The sequence below is a fragment of the Lampetra planeri genome, chromosome 46, assembly GCF_965212315.1.
Source record: "Lampetra planeri chromosome 46, kcLamPlan1.2.h2, whole genome shotgun sequence".
Classification (NCBI taxonomy): Eukaryota; Metazoa; Chordata; class Hyperoartia; order Petromyzontiformes; family Petromyzontidae; genus Lampetra; species Lampetra planeri.
Genome location: NC_136152.1, coordinates 5,095,524 through 5,109,424, shown reverse-complemented (window position 1 = coordinate 5,109,424; position 13,901 = coordinate 5,095,524). Strand labels below are relative to the sequence as shown.

General features: G+C 49.6%; 1 protein-coding gene across 3 annotated transcripts; it reads right to left on the bottom strand.

The window, feature by feature from the left end:
* Positions 1-710: 710 nt before the first annotated feature.
* Positions 711-7,772, bottom strand: BSND (barttin CLCNK type accessory subunit beta). 3 transcript variants are annotated; one of them, XM_078615212.1, is made up of 5 exons: positions 7,732-7,772; positions 7,010-7,374; positions 4,706-4,767; positions 2,986-3,264; positions 711-1,645 (listed from the first exon to the last, which is right to left on the bottom strand). In XM_078615212.1, exons 2-5 carry the CDS (start codon positions 7,220-7,222, stop codon positions 1,372-1,374), a joined length of 828 nt encoding a protein of 275 aa, XP_078471338.1. In that variant the 5' UTR covers positions 7,223-7,374; positions 7,732-7,772; the 3' UTR covers positions 711-1,371. The 3 variants fall into 3 exon arrangements, with proteins under 3 accessions (XP_078471338.1, XP_078471335.1, XP_078471336.1); XM_078615209.1 differs by having other exon boundaries at positions 7,010-7,584; positions 7,659-7,732; XM_078615210.1 differs by lacking the exon at positions 7,732-7,772 and adding an exon at positions 7,575-7,703 and having other exon boundaries at positions 7,010-7,394.
* Positions 7,773-13,901: the final 6,129 nt, after the last annotated feature.

Here is a 13,901-nt window from a genome sequence, read left to right as displayed (position 1 = left end):
ATCCAGTACACCTTGTGTTGACGAATTTTTTCAGTTTATTTTTTATCAACACAGGTGTGTTTATATGTAACTATACCTGTGTTTGTTTGTGTGTATCCGCATGTTTTTCTTCTGTGCAGTGTGCGCAAAGACAAGGCGGCCGGGCGTGGTCTTGACCCCCCCCCCCTTCCCTTGATAGGGGCGTTCACGTGGCCCAGCGCGTCATTCAGGTTCGAATCCGGAAGGACGCCCTGATTAATACTGCAGGTGTTTAAACCGTAAAGTACGACCACTGCTACCCGCCGTCTGATTCACAATGGACGTTAAGATCCTGTGACGTCGTTCGAAGAAGAGTAGGCCATTGTGTCCACATTTCCAAAAAAATTAAAGATTCCACGTATGAATGTTGAACTTATTTCGCACCGTACCGTGTTAATTGGAAGTGCAGGGGAAATACAATCAACTAAACACAAAAAGCACTATATAGGAAGCCACTGCATAGCTTCAGTAGCTTCCTAATATCGGAAGGAAGCACGTTCCAGACGGCCGCAGACGCACATCTGAAAGCGTGCGATACGGTGGCCGTCTTCATTTGATGGTTAGTCAAAAGCCACATGCTGCTCCAATGATGACCTCGGAGTACTTTGAAAGAGGCGATGCGAAAATCTCAGCCATCTCGTTTGAGTATTAAAGATATAACTCGCATACCAGACAATTAATCAAACTGCACATTTGTAAACAATGTTTTTTTTAATAGCACAAACACCGTTCAAAAAGCACTCGATGTTCACACTAACTCCAAGAGAAAAATAATTTATTCAAGCATTGGTCACGAGAATAATTAATCGATTGTTAATGTTCGATGCAAATGCTATGCACACACCGCGATTAATGACGTAGATATGCGCACTGCGCCTATGAACCTGATGAAGATGAGTTCGACTCCCACGATGGCCAAGGTCAGTGGGCGAGCGATTTAACATCTGAAATGATCCCGGGACACCTTCACCTTCCTTCACCAACTTGCGATGAACCGGCGCGGTGAAGTATGGTCAAACAAACTCCACCAAACACAGACCACGTGGGGGCGGGCGGGGCGGGGAGGTTTCATCCAGCAGTGGATTTTTAAAAATGTCTGCACGTTCCAATAGTTTAGCTCCATCTAGGAGAAAGAGAGGTGTCATTGGCCAATGAATATTCGCATGATTTTGTTGTTTTGTTATTAATGAGGAAATTACCCAACGGTACCTTATCTTACACAGATATCTGCATTTACAGCGAATTATTATTAAATTGTAAATGAGATGACAGCTGATGAAATAGCTGGCGCTCTAACGCACGCTAGCGTTGTGACTCATGGGTCTTGCGCTGACAATGAGCTCCCACGGGAGTCTACGTGGTCTCAGAGATGAGGCTCACGGTGTCTCTCTCCGTATGTATCTCCCTGTCGATCTCCGAGTCGATCTCCCTCGCGAGGGTCTCCGCCTCCCGTAGCGAGGCTCCGAAGTCCGACGCCTCTTCGTGGCTCCGCACCTCCTCCTCCTCCTCATCCCCCGCATCCTCCACCTCCTTCCCCTCCGTCGACTCTGCCCGGCAGAGAGGGCAGTGAGGGGCCGTCTCCACAGAGCCCCCCAACACCTCCTCGTAGCGGGGGGGCTTGCCAGGGCTGGCGGGGTGACGAGGTGGGGGGGGAGGGGGGGAGTTAGTCATTGTTACCACCATCATTGTCGTCATGTTTTGATCAATTCAACATCATAATCATAGTTTAACACGGAGTAGGCTTTCGCGAACAATGTCATCCATAATATAGGGGTTTTTCAAGGTTTAAATCGCGTAAGAAATAAAAATGTGTCGTTAAACCCGCCACCACCCGACATAGCCAACTAGTAAGGGTTGTCACGTAAACAGAACTTGCCAATTCGTCACTAGTACAGCACTAGTGTGTAGTGTAGTGTATAGTAGTGTATAGTGTAGTGTATAGTGTAGTGTATATTGTAGTGTATAGTGTAGTGTATAGTGTAGTGTATATTGTAGTGTATAGTGTAGTGTATAGTGTAGTGTATAGTGTATTGTATAGTGTAGTGTATAGTGTAGTGTATAGTGTAGTATACTAGTACAGTACACCCGTGTGTTGGAGAGCCAAGCCACAACATTTACAATCTGAGTGCGACGTTTCGCCAGTAATTACAGCATGCTTCATCAGGTTAATTACAACGTGTGTCACGAGACAACTAAATATATAATCGGTGACGTTTCGGACAATGGCCTTTCTTCATAAACCATGCATGTGCCACGAAGACGGGACATTGCCCGAAACGTCGTCTATTATAGATGCTTGCCGTGAGGGGTGCACACGGTGATATTCACGAATGTGTTGCGTTTTCCCGTACGGCAGCTAAAGATTTTAATAAATATCTCTCATTGTTTCCACGGCTCATGACTCGGGTTGCCAAATCTGACTTTTTGTATTATATCATTAATCTCAAAACATTTGTTTAAAATATCCCCTTACCGCATTAACATCTCGCACACTGCTTACTTCAACAGGAGATGAATGCCATTTCCGGTCAGAGCCGTCCCTAACGGTGCACGGCAAATAGGGGCGATCGCCCCGGGCCCCGCGCTTTGGGGGGGGGGGGCGAGTTTTTGAGGATGTCCGATGTAATACTTAGGCATTAAATTTCGATTTAAAGCTTTCGTGACTGCAGGGATTCATCTTCTTGGCTCTTTCGGTAAATTCACGTAGAAGGGAAGTAATAAAATAATAATTATTTTATTATGTTTTATTTTTATTATTTTATTACTTCCCTTCTACGTGACTTTACCGAAAGAACCAAGAAGACTTACGCATTAGTTTGAGGGGGACCCATAGGGTGGGATTTGCCCCGGCCCCTGTACCCTGTCACCCCCCCCCCCCCACCCCACCACGCTTTGGACGGCCCTAATTCCTGTATAGAAGACTCCCGACCAATCCAGGAGGGGTTGGCAACTCTACTCATGCCTTACCTGGCCGGGTCAGGCTGGGCATCGCCGCTGTGCACCTGGACCGAGCATCCGGTCACCTCCTCCTCCCCCACCTCCTCCTCCTCCTCCACCACCTCCTCCACCTCGCCCCGGGCCCCCTTGCCACTGGGGGCCGAAGTGGGGGGCCCGCGGGGGGCAGGTGGAGGGGTTCCGATGGGCAGGTTGGGGGGGGTGCTCCAGGATGAGGAGCAGAAGGTGGGCGAGGTCTGATCCCTGTTGTTGGCTGACCCCTCCAGAGATGCGAGGGGCAACGTGCGATGCCTGGGAGGAAGGGAAGAAGAGATTGTGTAGGAATCCATGGGATTTCATAGGAATGTATGAGATTGTATAGGATTTTAGAGGCATTTATGAGATTGTATAGGATTTCATGGGATTTAATAGGAATTTATGAGATTGTATAGGATTTCGTGGGATTTCATAGGAATTTATGAGATTTATAGGATTTTAGAGACATTATGAGATTGTATAGGATTTCATGGAATTTTATATAATGTATGATATTGTATAGCATTTTAGAGACCGTTATGAGATTGTATAGGATTTCATGGGATTTCATAGGAATGTATGAGATTGTATAGGATTTTAGAGACATTTATGAGATTGTATAGGATCTCTTTGGATTTCATAGGAATGTATGATATTGTATCGGATTTCATGGGATTTAATAGGAATTTATGATCATGTAAAGGATTTTATGGGATTTTAGAGAATGTTACAGGGCTGCAGAGGTAAAGGTGCAGCCCTGCAATTGCTCGGCTCGCACCGCAGCTGGTGGAAGGGCCCTCTGCTAGAAAGCTCTGCAATCGCATCAACAGATGATTTAGGACAAAATAATGAGCGACGGACGTGGCTGCGTTTGCGAAATAATTCCCGAAACAGCGTTCCGGACTGCTTCGGCTGAGATTGTGTCATGTCTATCATTCTTGTCCTACGCCAGCGTTCTTCACGAACTGCCAGCGGAGAGGAGCACGATCGCCGATAAGACATCATCGGTGTGTGAGGGCCGCCACACATTTGAAACCATAGGGGGTTTGACAGCAGCACGAGGATGATGATGGTGGTGGTGGGGAGTGATTTCACTCTTGGGGGCAGCACGTCACGGGTCGCACTAAAGGTCACCAGGGGCCACCTGTTGCCCACGGGCCTTGCAATAAAGAACACTGTTCTACATCATAGAATTTCTCGATCATTATAATAACTTCACACTGTAATGTTGCGCTGGCGCCGCATAGCGTTTGCAGAGAGACAGAGAGAGAGAGAGACCACGGACTCGAGGAGGAGGAACCGCAGACGAGCGGATGAAGGCGCTACCAACAATTGCCCAAGCTCTGCGGCACTGTAAATATGAAGGTGTTATCGGCCAATTTGATGAGTGTTTATTATACACGTGGATGGAAACCGGAGCACCCCGAACAAAAACCCCACACGTGCGAGGGGGCAACACTCGATCCCTCACAACAGAGACGGGTGGAGATGAGTCCACACTTCGCTGTACCGCCTTCTCCCTGCGAGCCAGCGGTACGGCTCCTCCTCGACGGGAAGAGGGAGTTCTAGAACGCCAGTGCGGTGACCCACCAACCCTGGCTGCTGCCTGCAGAGTGCAGCCGTAGCCAACGCCGCCAACCACGCGGCGAATCGTCACCACCACCACCGTCATCACAGAGGCAGTCGTGTCCCACTGCGAACTGATATTGCTACTCACTTTGTCCCGGGGTCGAGCAGAAACGGCAGCGAATCGGATTCATGAATGGGGCTGAAGACCACCTGCCACACACCAAAGACAAAGACACAGATTCCCCCGTGTAGCCTTAACAGGTTGTTGGGTCAAGTGCTGTTAGCGAGCAGCACCTATGAAGGCCGGCACGGCACACGAGGGGGTGGGTGGCCAGCACCACGCCCGGCCGCCTTTGTCTCCCCGGTGGCGATGTTTACACATCGCACCAAGGTACTCGCCACTCACACACACTCACCCATAATCACCACTCTAATACTCACCCATACTCACCACTCACACATACTCACCACTCACATACTCACACACTCAGACACACTCACCCATACTCACCACTCTCACACTCACCACTGACCACTCACACACACTAACCACTCTCACACTCACACATCACTCACCCATACTCACCACTCACACACCCTCACCCATACTCACCACTAACACACTCACACACACTCACCACTCACCCATACTCACCACTCACACACCACTCACCCATACTCACCACTCACACACATTCACACATACTCACCACTAACACACTCACACACACTCACCACTCACCCATACTCCCCACTCACACACCACTCACCCATACTCACCACTCACACACACTCACACACCACTCACACACACCCACACCGCTCACACACTCACACACACTCACCCATACTCTCCACTCTCACAATCACCCATACTCACCACGAACATACACACACTCACCACTCACACACTCACCACTCACACACACCCACACCACTCACACACTCACCCATACTCACCACCCACACATCCATACTCACCACCCTCACACTCACACACACACACACTCACCCATACTCACCACTCACACACTCACACACACTCACCCATACTCACCACTCACACACCCTCACCTATATTCACCACTAACACACTCACACACACTCGCCACTCACCCATACTCACCACTCACACACCACTCACCCATACTCACCACTCACACACACTCACACACACCCACACCGCTCACACACTCACACACACTCACCCATACTCACCACTAACACACTCACACACACTCACCACTCACACACTCACCACTCACACACACCCTCACCGCTCACACACTCACCCATACCCACCACTCACACACTCATAACACACTCACCCATACCCACCACTCACACACTCACCCATACTCACCACTCACACACTCACACACATTCACCATTCACACACACCCACACCGCTCACACACTCACCCATACCCACAACTCTCACCACTCACACACACTCACCCATACTCACCACTCTCACACTCATAACACACTCACCCATACCCACCACTCACACACTCACCCATACTCACCACTCACACACTCACACACCACACACACCCACACCGCTCACACACTCACCCATACCCACAACTCTCACCACTCACACACACTCACCCATACTTACCACTCTCACACTCACCCATACTGACCACCCACACACCCATACTCACCACCCTCACACTCACACACACTCACCCATACTCAGCACTCACACACTCACACACACTCACCCATACTCACCACTCACACACACTCACCCATACTCACCACTCACACACTCACCCATATTCACCCATATTCACCCATACTCACCACACTCACACTCACCCATACTCACCACTCACGCACTCACACACACTCAACCATACTCGCCACTCTCACACTCACACACACTCACACACACTCACACACACTCACCACTCACACACTCACACACACTCACCCACACTCACCACTAACACACTCACACACACTCACCCATACTCACCACTCTCACACTCACCCATACTCACCACTCACACACTCACACACACACTCACCACTCACCACTCACACACACTCACCCATACTCACCACTTTCACACTCTCACCACTCACACACACTCACCACTCACACACACTCACCCATACTCACCACTCACACTCACACACACTCACACACACTCACCCATACTCACCCATACTTACTCACCACTCACACACTCACACACACTCACCCATACTCACCACTCACACACTCACACACACACTCACCACTCACACACACTCACCCATACTCACCACTTTCACACTCTCACCACTCACACACACTCACCACTCACACCCACACCACCCACACACACTCACCACTCACCCATCCCCACCACTCTCACCACTCACACACCCACACCACCCACACCACTCACCCCTAACCCCACGTCTCTCGCCCCACGCTCCCCTCCCCATGTCCCACCTTGGGGTAGCACTGGCAGAGGCTCCACGCGACTCCGGCCGCCGTCATCAGCGCCCCCAGGGCGCAGAAGGTGCCGTACACGTGCGGCCACTCGCCGCCCGACAGCAGCGCCCCCAGGGCCGCGAGGAAGAGGCCCGCGGACACGAGGCCGTAGCGGAGCGTGGCCTCCCTCACGGGCCCTTGAGCGGCGTTATTCACCACCACCATCACCATCCTGACAACTTCCTCCCTCCGCCTACTCCTCCTCCTCCTCCTCGCCAGCAGGACGATGCCCTCACCGCCAGACGCAACACCCTTGCCAGCGGAGCAATCAGGTTGTCCTCGACAGAAGGTTGTCCTCTCGAGTGACTGAGAAGTCTCCCCACCTTGTCCCACCTTGTCCCACCTTGTCCCCACCTTGTCAACAACTTTTCACGACCTTGTCCCACCTTGTCCCACCTTGTCCCACCTTGTCAACAACTTTTCACGACCTTGTCCCACCTTGTCCCCACCTTGTCCCACCTTGTCCCCACCTTGTCCCACCTTGTCAACAACTTTTCACGACCTTGTCCCACCTTGTCCCCACCTTGTCCCACCTTGTCCCCACCTTGTCAACAACTTTTCACGACCTTGTCCCACCTTGTCCCACCTTGTCCCACCTTGTCCCCACCTTGTCCCACCTTGTCAACAACTTTTCACGACCTTGTCCCACCTTGTCTCCACCTTGTCCCACCTTGTCCCACCTTGTCCCCCCACCTTGTCCCACCTTGTCCCACCTTGTCCACCGTTCAGACTGTCCCACGAGATTATTGTCTCGAGACGCGAGCCCTTCTCTCCCCCCCCCCCCTCTCTCTCTACCAAGCTTGCCCCCTGACTCTGTGTCTGTTCTGTCTCACTCCTGTCCTCTCCCTGTCTCTTGCCTCTGTTTCTGTCCTGTCTGTCCGGGTCTCTCTCTCTCTGTGTCTCTCTTGGACCCTTTGACCTTCTGTGTCTCTCTGTGTTGCTGCGTCTGTCTCTCCTGGTCTGTGTGTCTCTGTGTCTTCCTTACTCTCACTCTCTTTGTGTCTCTCTGTGTCTCTCTCTCCCCTGGTGGCTGTGTCTCTGTGTGTTCGTCTTCCTTATTCCCACTCTCCTTGTGTCTTTCTGTCTCTCTCCCCTGGTGTCTGTGTGTCTCTGTATCTTCGTCTTCCTTACTCTCACTCTCCTTGTATCTCTCTCGCTTTCTCCCTCCCCTGGTGTCTGTGTGAGCCTCTCTCTAACTCTGCCCCGTCGTGGCCGCGCCTGTGATGTGAGTTGTGATGTGAGTTGCGTGTGGGGCGGTGTGAGTTGCGTGTGAGTAGCGTGTGGGGCGGTGTGTGCGAGATGTAAGCGGTGGCTGCGTGCCCACCTCTCTCTATTTAGCCGACAAATGGTTACAACATTTGTTTTAATAATCATTAAATGACCTTCAAAGTCTGCTCGCCGCCGCAAGCCAACACCGACCATAATCCCCGCCCAGACGAAACCAATCGCAAGACGCTTCGGAAAGTTAGAGACGCGTTGTCTCGGGTGTCAACTAACAACGATACAAAGCTGTAGCGACTTAAGACAAAGATTAGACTCCAGCATAGCCTCTCACACGGCGGTTCTCAGCCCGGGGGTTACCCGGACCCCTGGGGGGTTGACGTGGCAATGTCCCATGGTGGGGTTCGTGATGCGATGTAAACACACACACACACACAGGGCGCTTCAAAAAAATGTGAACACTTCCGAGAATTTGCAACAATACCGCAAGAAAGACCTACCTGGAGAAGATTCCAGGCACGCGTTGACAACGATGGTGAACAAGTGCGAGACTAAATTTCGATTTTAAGCTTCTTTCGTGACTGCAGGGATTCATCTTCTTGGTTCTTTCGGTAAAGTCACGTAGAAGGGAAGTAATACAATAATAAAATAATAAAACATAATAAAATAATTCTCACGACGTTTCGGCCACAACGCAAGCAGCCGTCCTCAGGTTATTATTTTATTACTTCCCTTCTACGTGACTTTACCGAAAGAACCAATAAGAAGTGCGAGACTGTTTAACTTTTTTAAAGCCATGAACATTACATTTGTTATCGTGTTACAGTGTAGTATCCGTTCTTTTCCCATTAAAAACGACAGTGCTCTATAAGCGTTCACATTGTTTTTGAAGCTCCCTGTATCGATCAGAAACACGAGAGTCACCGATGAATAATCGCGCACGAATCCGTCCGCGAAAAAATAACTGCGACGACATTTAAACCCAGAACTACGTATAAGAGACCTTTACAAACTCACCGATCGTAAACAATGCGGGTTTTCCAAGAGCAACACTCGCCACGCGACCTCAGAGCGCTCAGTTGAAATGATTTTTGGGTCGCTTGAAGTTACCAGCAGGGAGTTAGGATCACCCCACAAAATGAACAATTTGGTTTTAAAAAAATGTCGATGTTCATTATTCGTAGATGTATTTGAGAGGCGAATTGGGACAATGTTGGGTCAGGCAAGCGGGGGTAGGGGGGGGGGGTTACTCGATTGAAACTTTAATTTAAAAATGTATGGGTCACAGTAGCCAACACAAGTTTGATAACCCACTGCTCTTACAGACCGTTGGGTCAAGTGCTGTTAGCGAGCACCTATTAAGGCCGGCACGGCACACGAAGGGGGTGGGTGGCCAACACCACGCCCGGCCGCCTTTGTCTCCCCAGTGGCGATATTTACACATCGCACCAGGTACTCATTTGAGGCTGGGTCGACCTAGGGGCGGCCCAGGACCGGTTCAGATTATCGTCACTGGTGTTGACCGTGAGCGGGGGACTGCGCGTGACACACACAGACAAGCACACGCAAAGCCGGATTATAAGACGCACCGCCCCCGCTCCCCCACAACTTTTGCTTTAACACACAGGACACAGGGGGGTTGGGGGGCCGTCTTCCACCCCCGCCTATTGCGGTAACTTTGTCTCGAACTCCCACGCGTCTCACTTCCCCTCCCCATCGCCCACATCCACCACAACCATCGTGAATATTCGCCACCACAATCAACAATCAACGAGCCCACTAAGGAGCCGTCCATAAATGACGTCACGCACCTAGGGAGGGGGGGGTCAGACATTTGTGACGATGTGTGACGAGGAGGGGGGGGTTTGAGAAATGTGACGTCACATCAAAATGCGCAACTTTAAATAAATATAGACAACACATTCTACTTAATTAAATATACTTTTTAATAAATGTTTTCTCCTACAACATCAGAGTGCAGCGCCACATTAAATACGCACTACAATGACAATAGTTTAAAGCGATTTGAAGCATGTTTTTTTTATTTTGGGGGGAGGGGGGGCAGAGCTTTGTGACGTCATATTTGAGGGGGGAGAGAGAGAGACACGCAAACTCCAAATATACAGCAGCAGGCGTCAGGGTCTGGATCGAACCCACGCCCTCCTGTATACCAGGCGAGGTAGTTAACATCTCATAGCCACCGTGATGATGATGAGAGAGAGAGAGACACGCAAACTCCAAATATACAGCAGCAGGCGTCAGGGTCTGGATCGAACCCACGTCCTCCTGTAGTCCAGGCGAGGTAGTTAACATCTCATAGCCACCGTGATGATGATGAGAGAGAGAGAGACACGCAAACTCCAAATATGCAGCAGCAGGCGTCAGGGTCTGGATCGAACCCACGCCCTCCTGTGCACCAGGCAAGGTAGTTAACATCTCCTAGCCACCGTGATGATGATGAGAGAGAGAGAGACACGCAAACTCCAAATATACAGCAGCAGGTGTCAGGGTCGGGATCGAACCCACGACCTCCTGTGCACCAGGCGAGGTAGTTAACATCTCATAGCTACCGTGATGATGATGAGAGAGAGAGAGAAACGCAAACTCCAAATATACAGCAGCAGGCGTCAGGGTCTGGATCGAACCCACGCCCTCCTGTAGACCAGGCGAGGTAGTTAACATCTCCTAGCCACTGCGGCTTCGGAGTGATCCGGCAGTCCTCGACTTGAATCCCTTCGCGAAATTGCAGTTCCGCATCTCCGATGTGCACGGTTGGCTACGTACGGTGCGAAAGAAGTTCAGCATACGTACATACATTCTTGATTACGCATTGAGTGTGTTTTTATTTGTTAACTGTGCTTGTGACGTGGCCATGTGTGCATGTAGAACTTCTTTCGCACCGTACGTAGCCAACCGCGCTAATCGGAGGTGCACGGGGAAGGACAACAAACTGAACACGAAACGCAGTTCTGAAGAAATTTAATTTTCAATCTGGATGATGACGATGATGATTATTTAAAAGTGCACAGCTCCCAGCGGCTTCCCAATATCGGAAGGGAAGAGCGTTCCAGACGGCCGCAGAAGTAGCGCATCTTGAAAGCGACGTGGTGACCGCTTTTGTTCGACGGTTAGCCAAATAAACAGTGGTGACAACACGACTGTTAACGCAACATCATCGTCGTGATCATCAGCAGCAGCAGCATCACCGATTCATGCAAAAGATGACAATCAGTGACGTCCAGCAACGGCGTTATTGTGATCAGGGAGTGTGCCGATCAAACGGCGTTGTCGAGATGAGTTGTCTACTCAGGTGGGTCGGCAGGTGTCAAGGTGTGCGCAAGCAGCTGAGAGAGCCGTCGAGTTAATGAACATCCACGCGGAGCGTGTTCGTAACGGGAGAGGGAGGATGGGAGGGGTGGCCGATTGGAGTTTCGGTCTCGACTGGCCCGCACCGGTCTCGCTGTTGAGCTCTCACGCGGGTGAGCTGGAGGTCGAGCGGTTTGACTTTGCCAAACAGAAATCAACAGGAACGCGGAAATGTTTGTTTTCACTCTCCCTCTGTCCGTCTCTCTCACCTATTCTGGGTTCGATTCCCGGCCGCGGCTATTAAAACACAACGGCGAACATCAGCATCGGTTGTGCCCGACAAGGCCGTAGCCAAGAAGTCAACATTGGGGGGGGGAACAAATCTCCCAGGGGGTCTGGGTGTCCCCCCCTCCCCCCAGAAAAAAAATCTAAATTTGAAAACGAATTTCCTGCCTAAAATATTAAAAAATTCTCTAACACAGCATGGACTTTTTTTACAATAATATCTAATAGTGTATTGTATTACATTGCTGTTTTTTTCTTTTTTACTTTTTTAACAAGGCCGTGCTGAGGCTTAGATAATCAAAGCCACGGCGATGATGGCGATGATGTTGATGATGGGGATGTGGGCGCCACGGTGACGAGATGTTAACTACCTCGCCTGGTGTACACGAGGTCATGGGTTCAATCACGACCCTGACGCCTGCTGTTTATTTGGAGTGTGCGTGTCTCTCTTCCCGTGGTCGCGTGGATTTTTCTCCGGGTCCTCCGGTTTTTGTCTCCACATTTAAAATCAACATCACGCGTTTAGAGTATTTTGTTCCTATAAATGGCCACGTGATAAGCCACTTCTTTGAGATATCATTTGTGACGAGGTCGCTTTTTTAAAAAAAAGCTAATAGCTCAATGGACTTTACCTGGTAAAATAAAAAAATAGTGCAATAATATTATTGGTTCTTTCGGTAAAGTCACGTAGAAGGGAAATAAAATAATACAAAATTAACAATAAAATTCTCACGACGTTTCGATTGCAACACAAGCAATCATCATCAGGTGTGAAAAAATACAAGAATACAAATATAAAAAAACTAATCCACGATGGATTATAATTATCATCAACAGCATTATCATCATCAAATTATCAACATCATCAATCAATGTAAAACTTGATTGAGACAATTACAAAGATCCTCCGTATAGCCTTTAAAAGACTATAGGGGCAAGTGCTGTTAGCGAGCACCTATTAGGTCGGCACGGCACTCGAGGAGGGGAGGGCGGTCAGCACCACGCCCAGCCGCCAATGCGCACCAGGTACTCATTTCAGGCTGAGTCGACCTAGGGGACGCCCAGGACCGGTTCATATATTCATTGCCGATGTTAACTGCGAGCGAGAATCGAACTTGGGTCACTGTGTTCGTAGGCACAGTTCACCAACCACTGTGCAACCGCTTACACGACTATAAAAAATATATTGATAAACAATTAAATATAGACCGTGCTCTTACATGGATTAGTAGTGCTTTACTCATTCACGTATGATCACTTGGACCGTAATGTGTCATCTACCGACAGATGATCGTGTAAATGACATTCTCAATCTCCTTTTGTATCATTATATTCGTAAGCATCTGGGTCGTCCACCAGCATTGGTTCAAGCAAAGACTGGCTCTGCTGCTGATGAGACGTTGAATGTCAAATTCGGCTCCAGAGTGTTGCTTGGTTATGAAACTAGCGCTGCTGAATCTAGATTTGAAGCTTTCGTGACTGCAGGGATCCATACTCGTTGGTTCTTTCGGTAAAGTCACTTCGGTATAAAATAAAATAAATTAAATCACGACGTTTCGAGCGCAACACAAGCGTCCGTTACCAGCAATTGTTTCTTGCTGTGGTTGTCCCACCTGAATTTATTTATTGTATTGTATACCTACGTGACTTTACCGAAAGAACCAACGAGTATAACGCTGCTGGAATTATACCACTCCCGGTCCAGAAGCAATGCTGCGTGGCTTGCTGATGTGATGTGTAAAACACACCAATCATAGTTACGTGGGGTGACAGATACGTGGACACAGGCGCGTACCTATTTACTCCGTAGCTTAGGGTCACCTTTTCTATTTTTAGATCAGGCCTCGTCCACGCGTATCGTTTGCCCGCAGTTGGTGGCACAATAAACTTTAATCATTCACTTTGCCCACCACTTAATCCGCCTCGACTGTCAAACAGAAGCCCTCCCGGGTGGACAATGGAAAGTGTATTTGGGAGCTCATCGACATTTTCCACGACAGCCATCAGGTGATTGGACAATGATGATGATGGAATGATG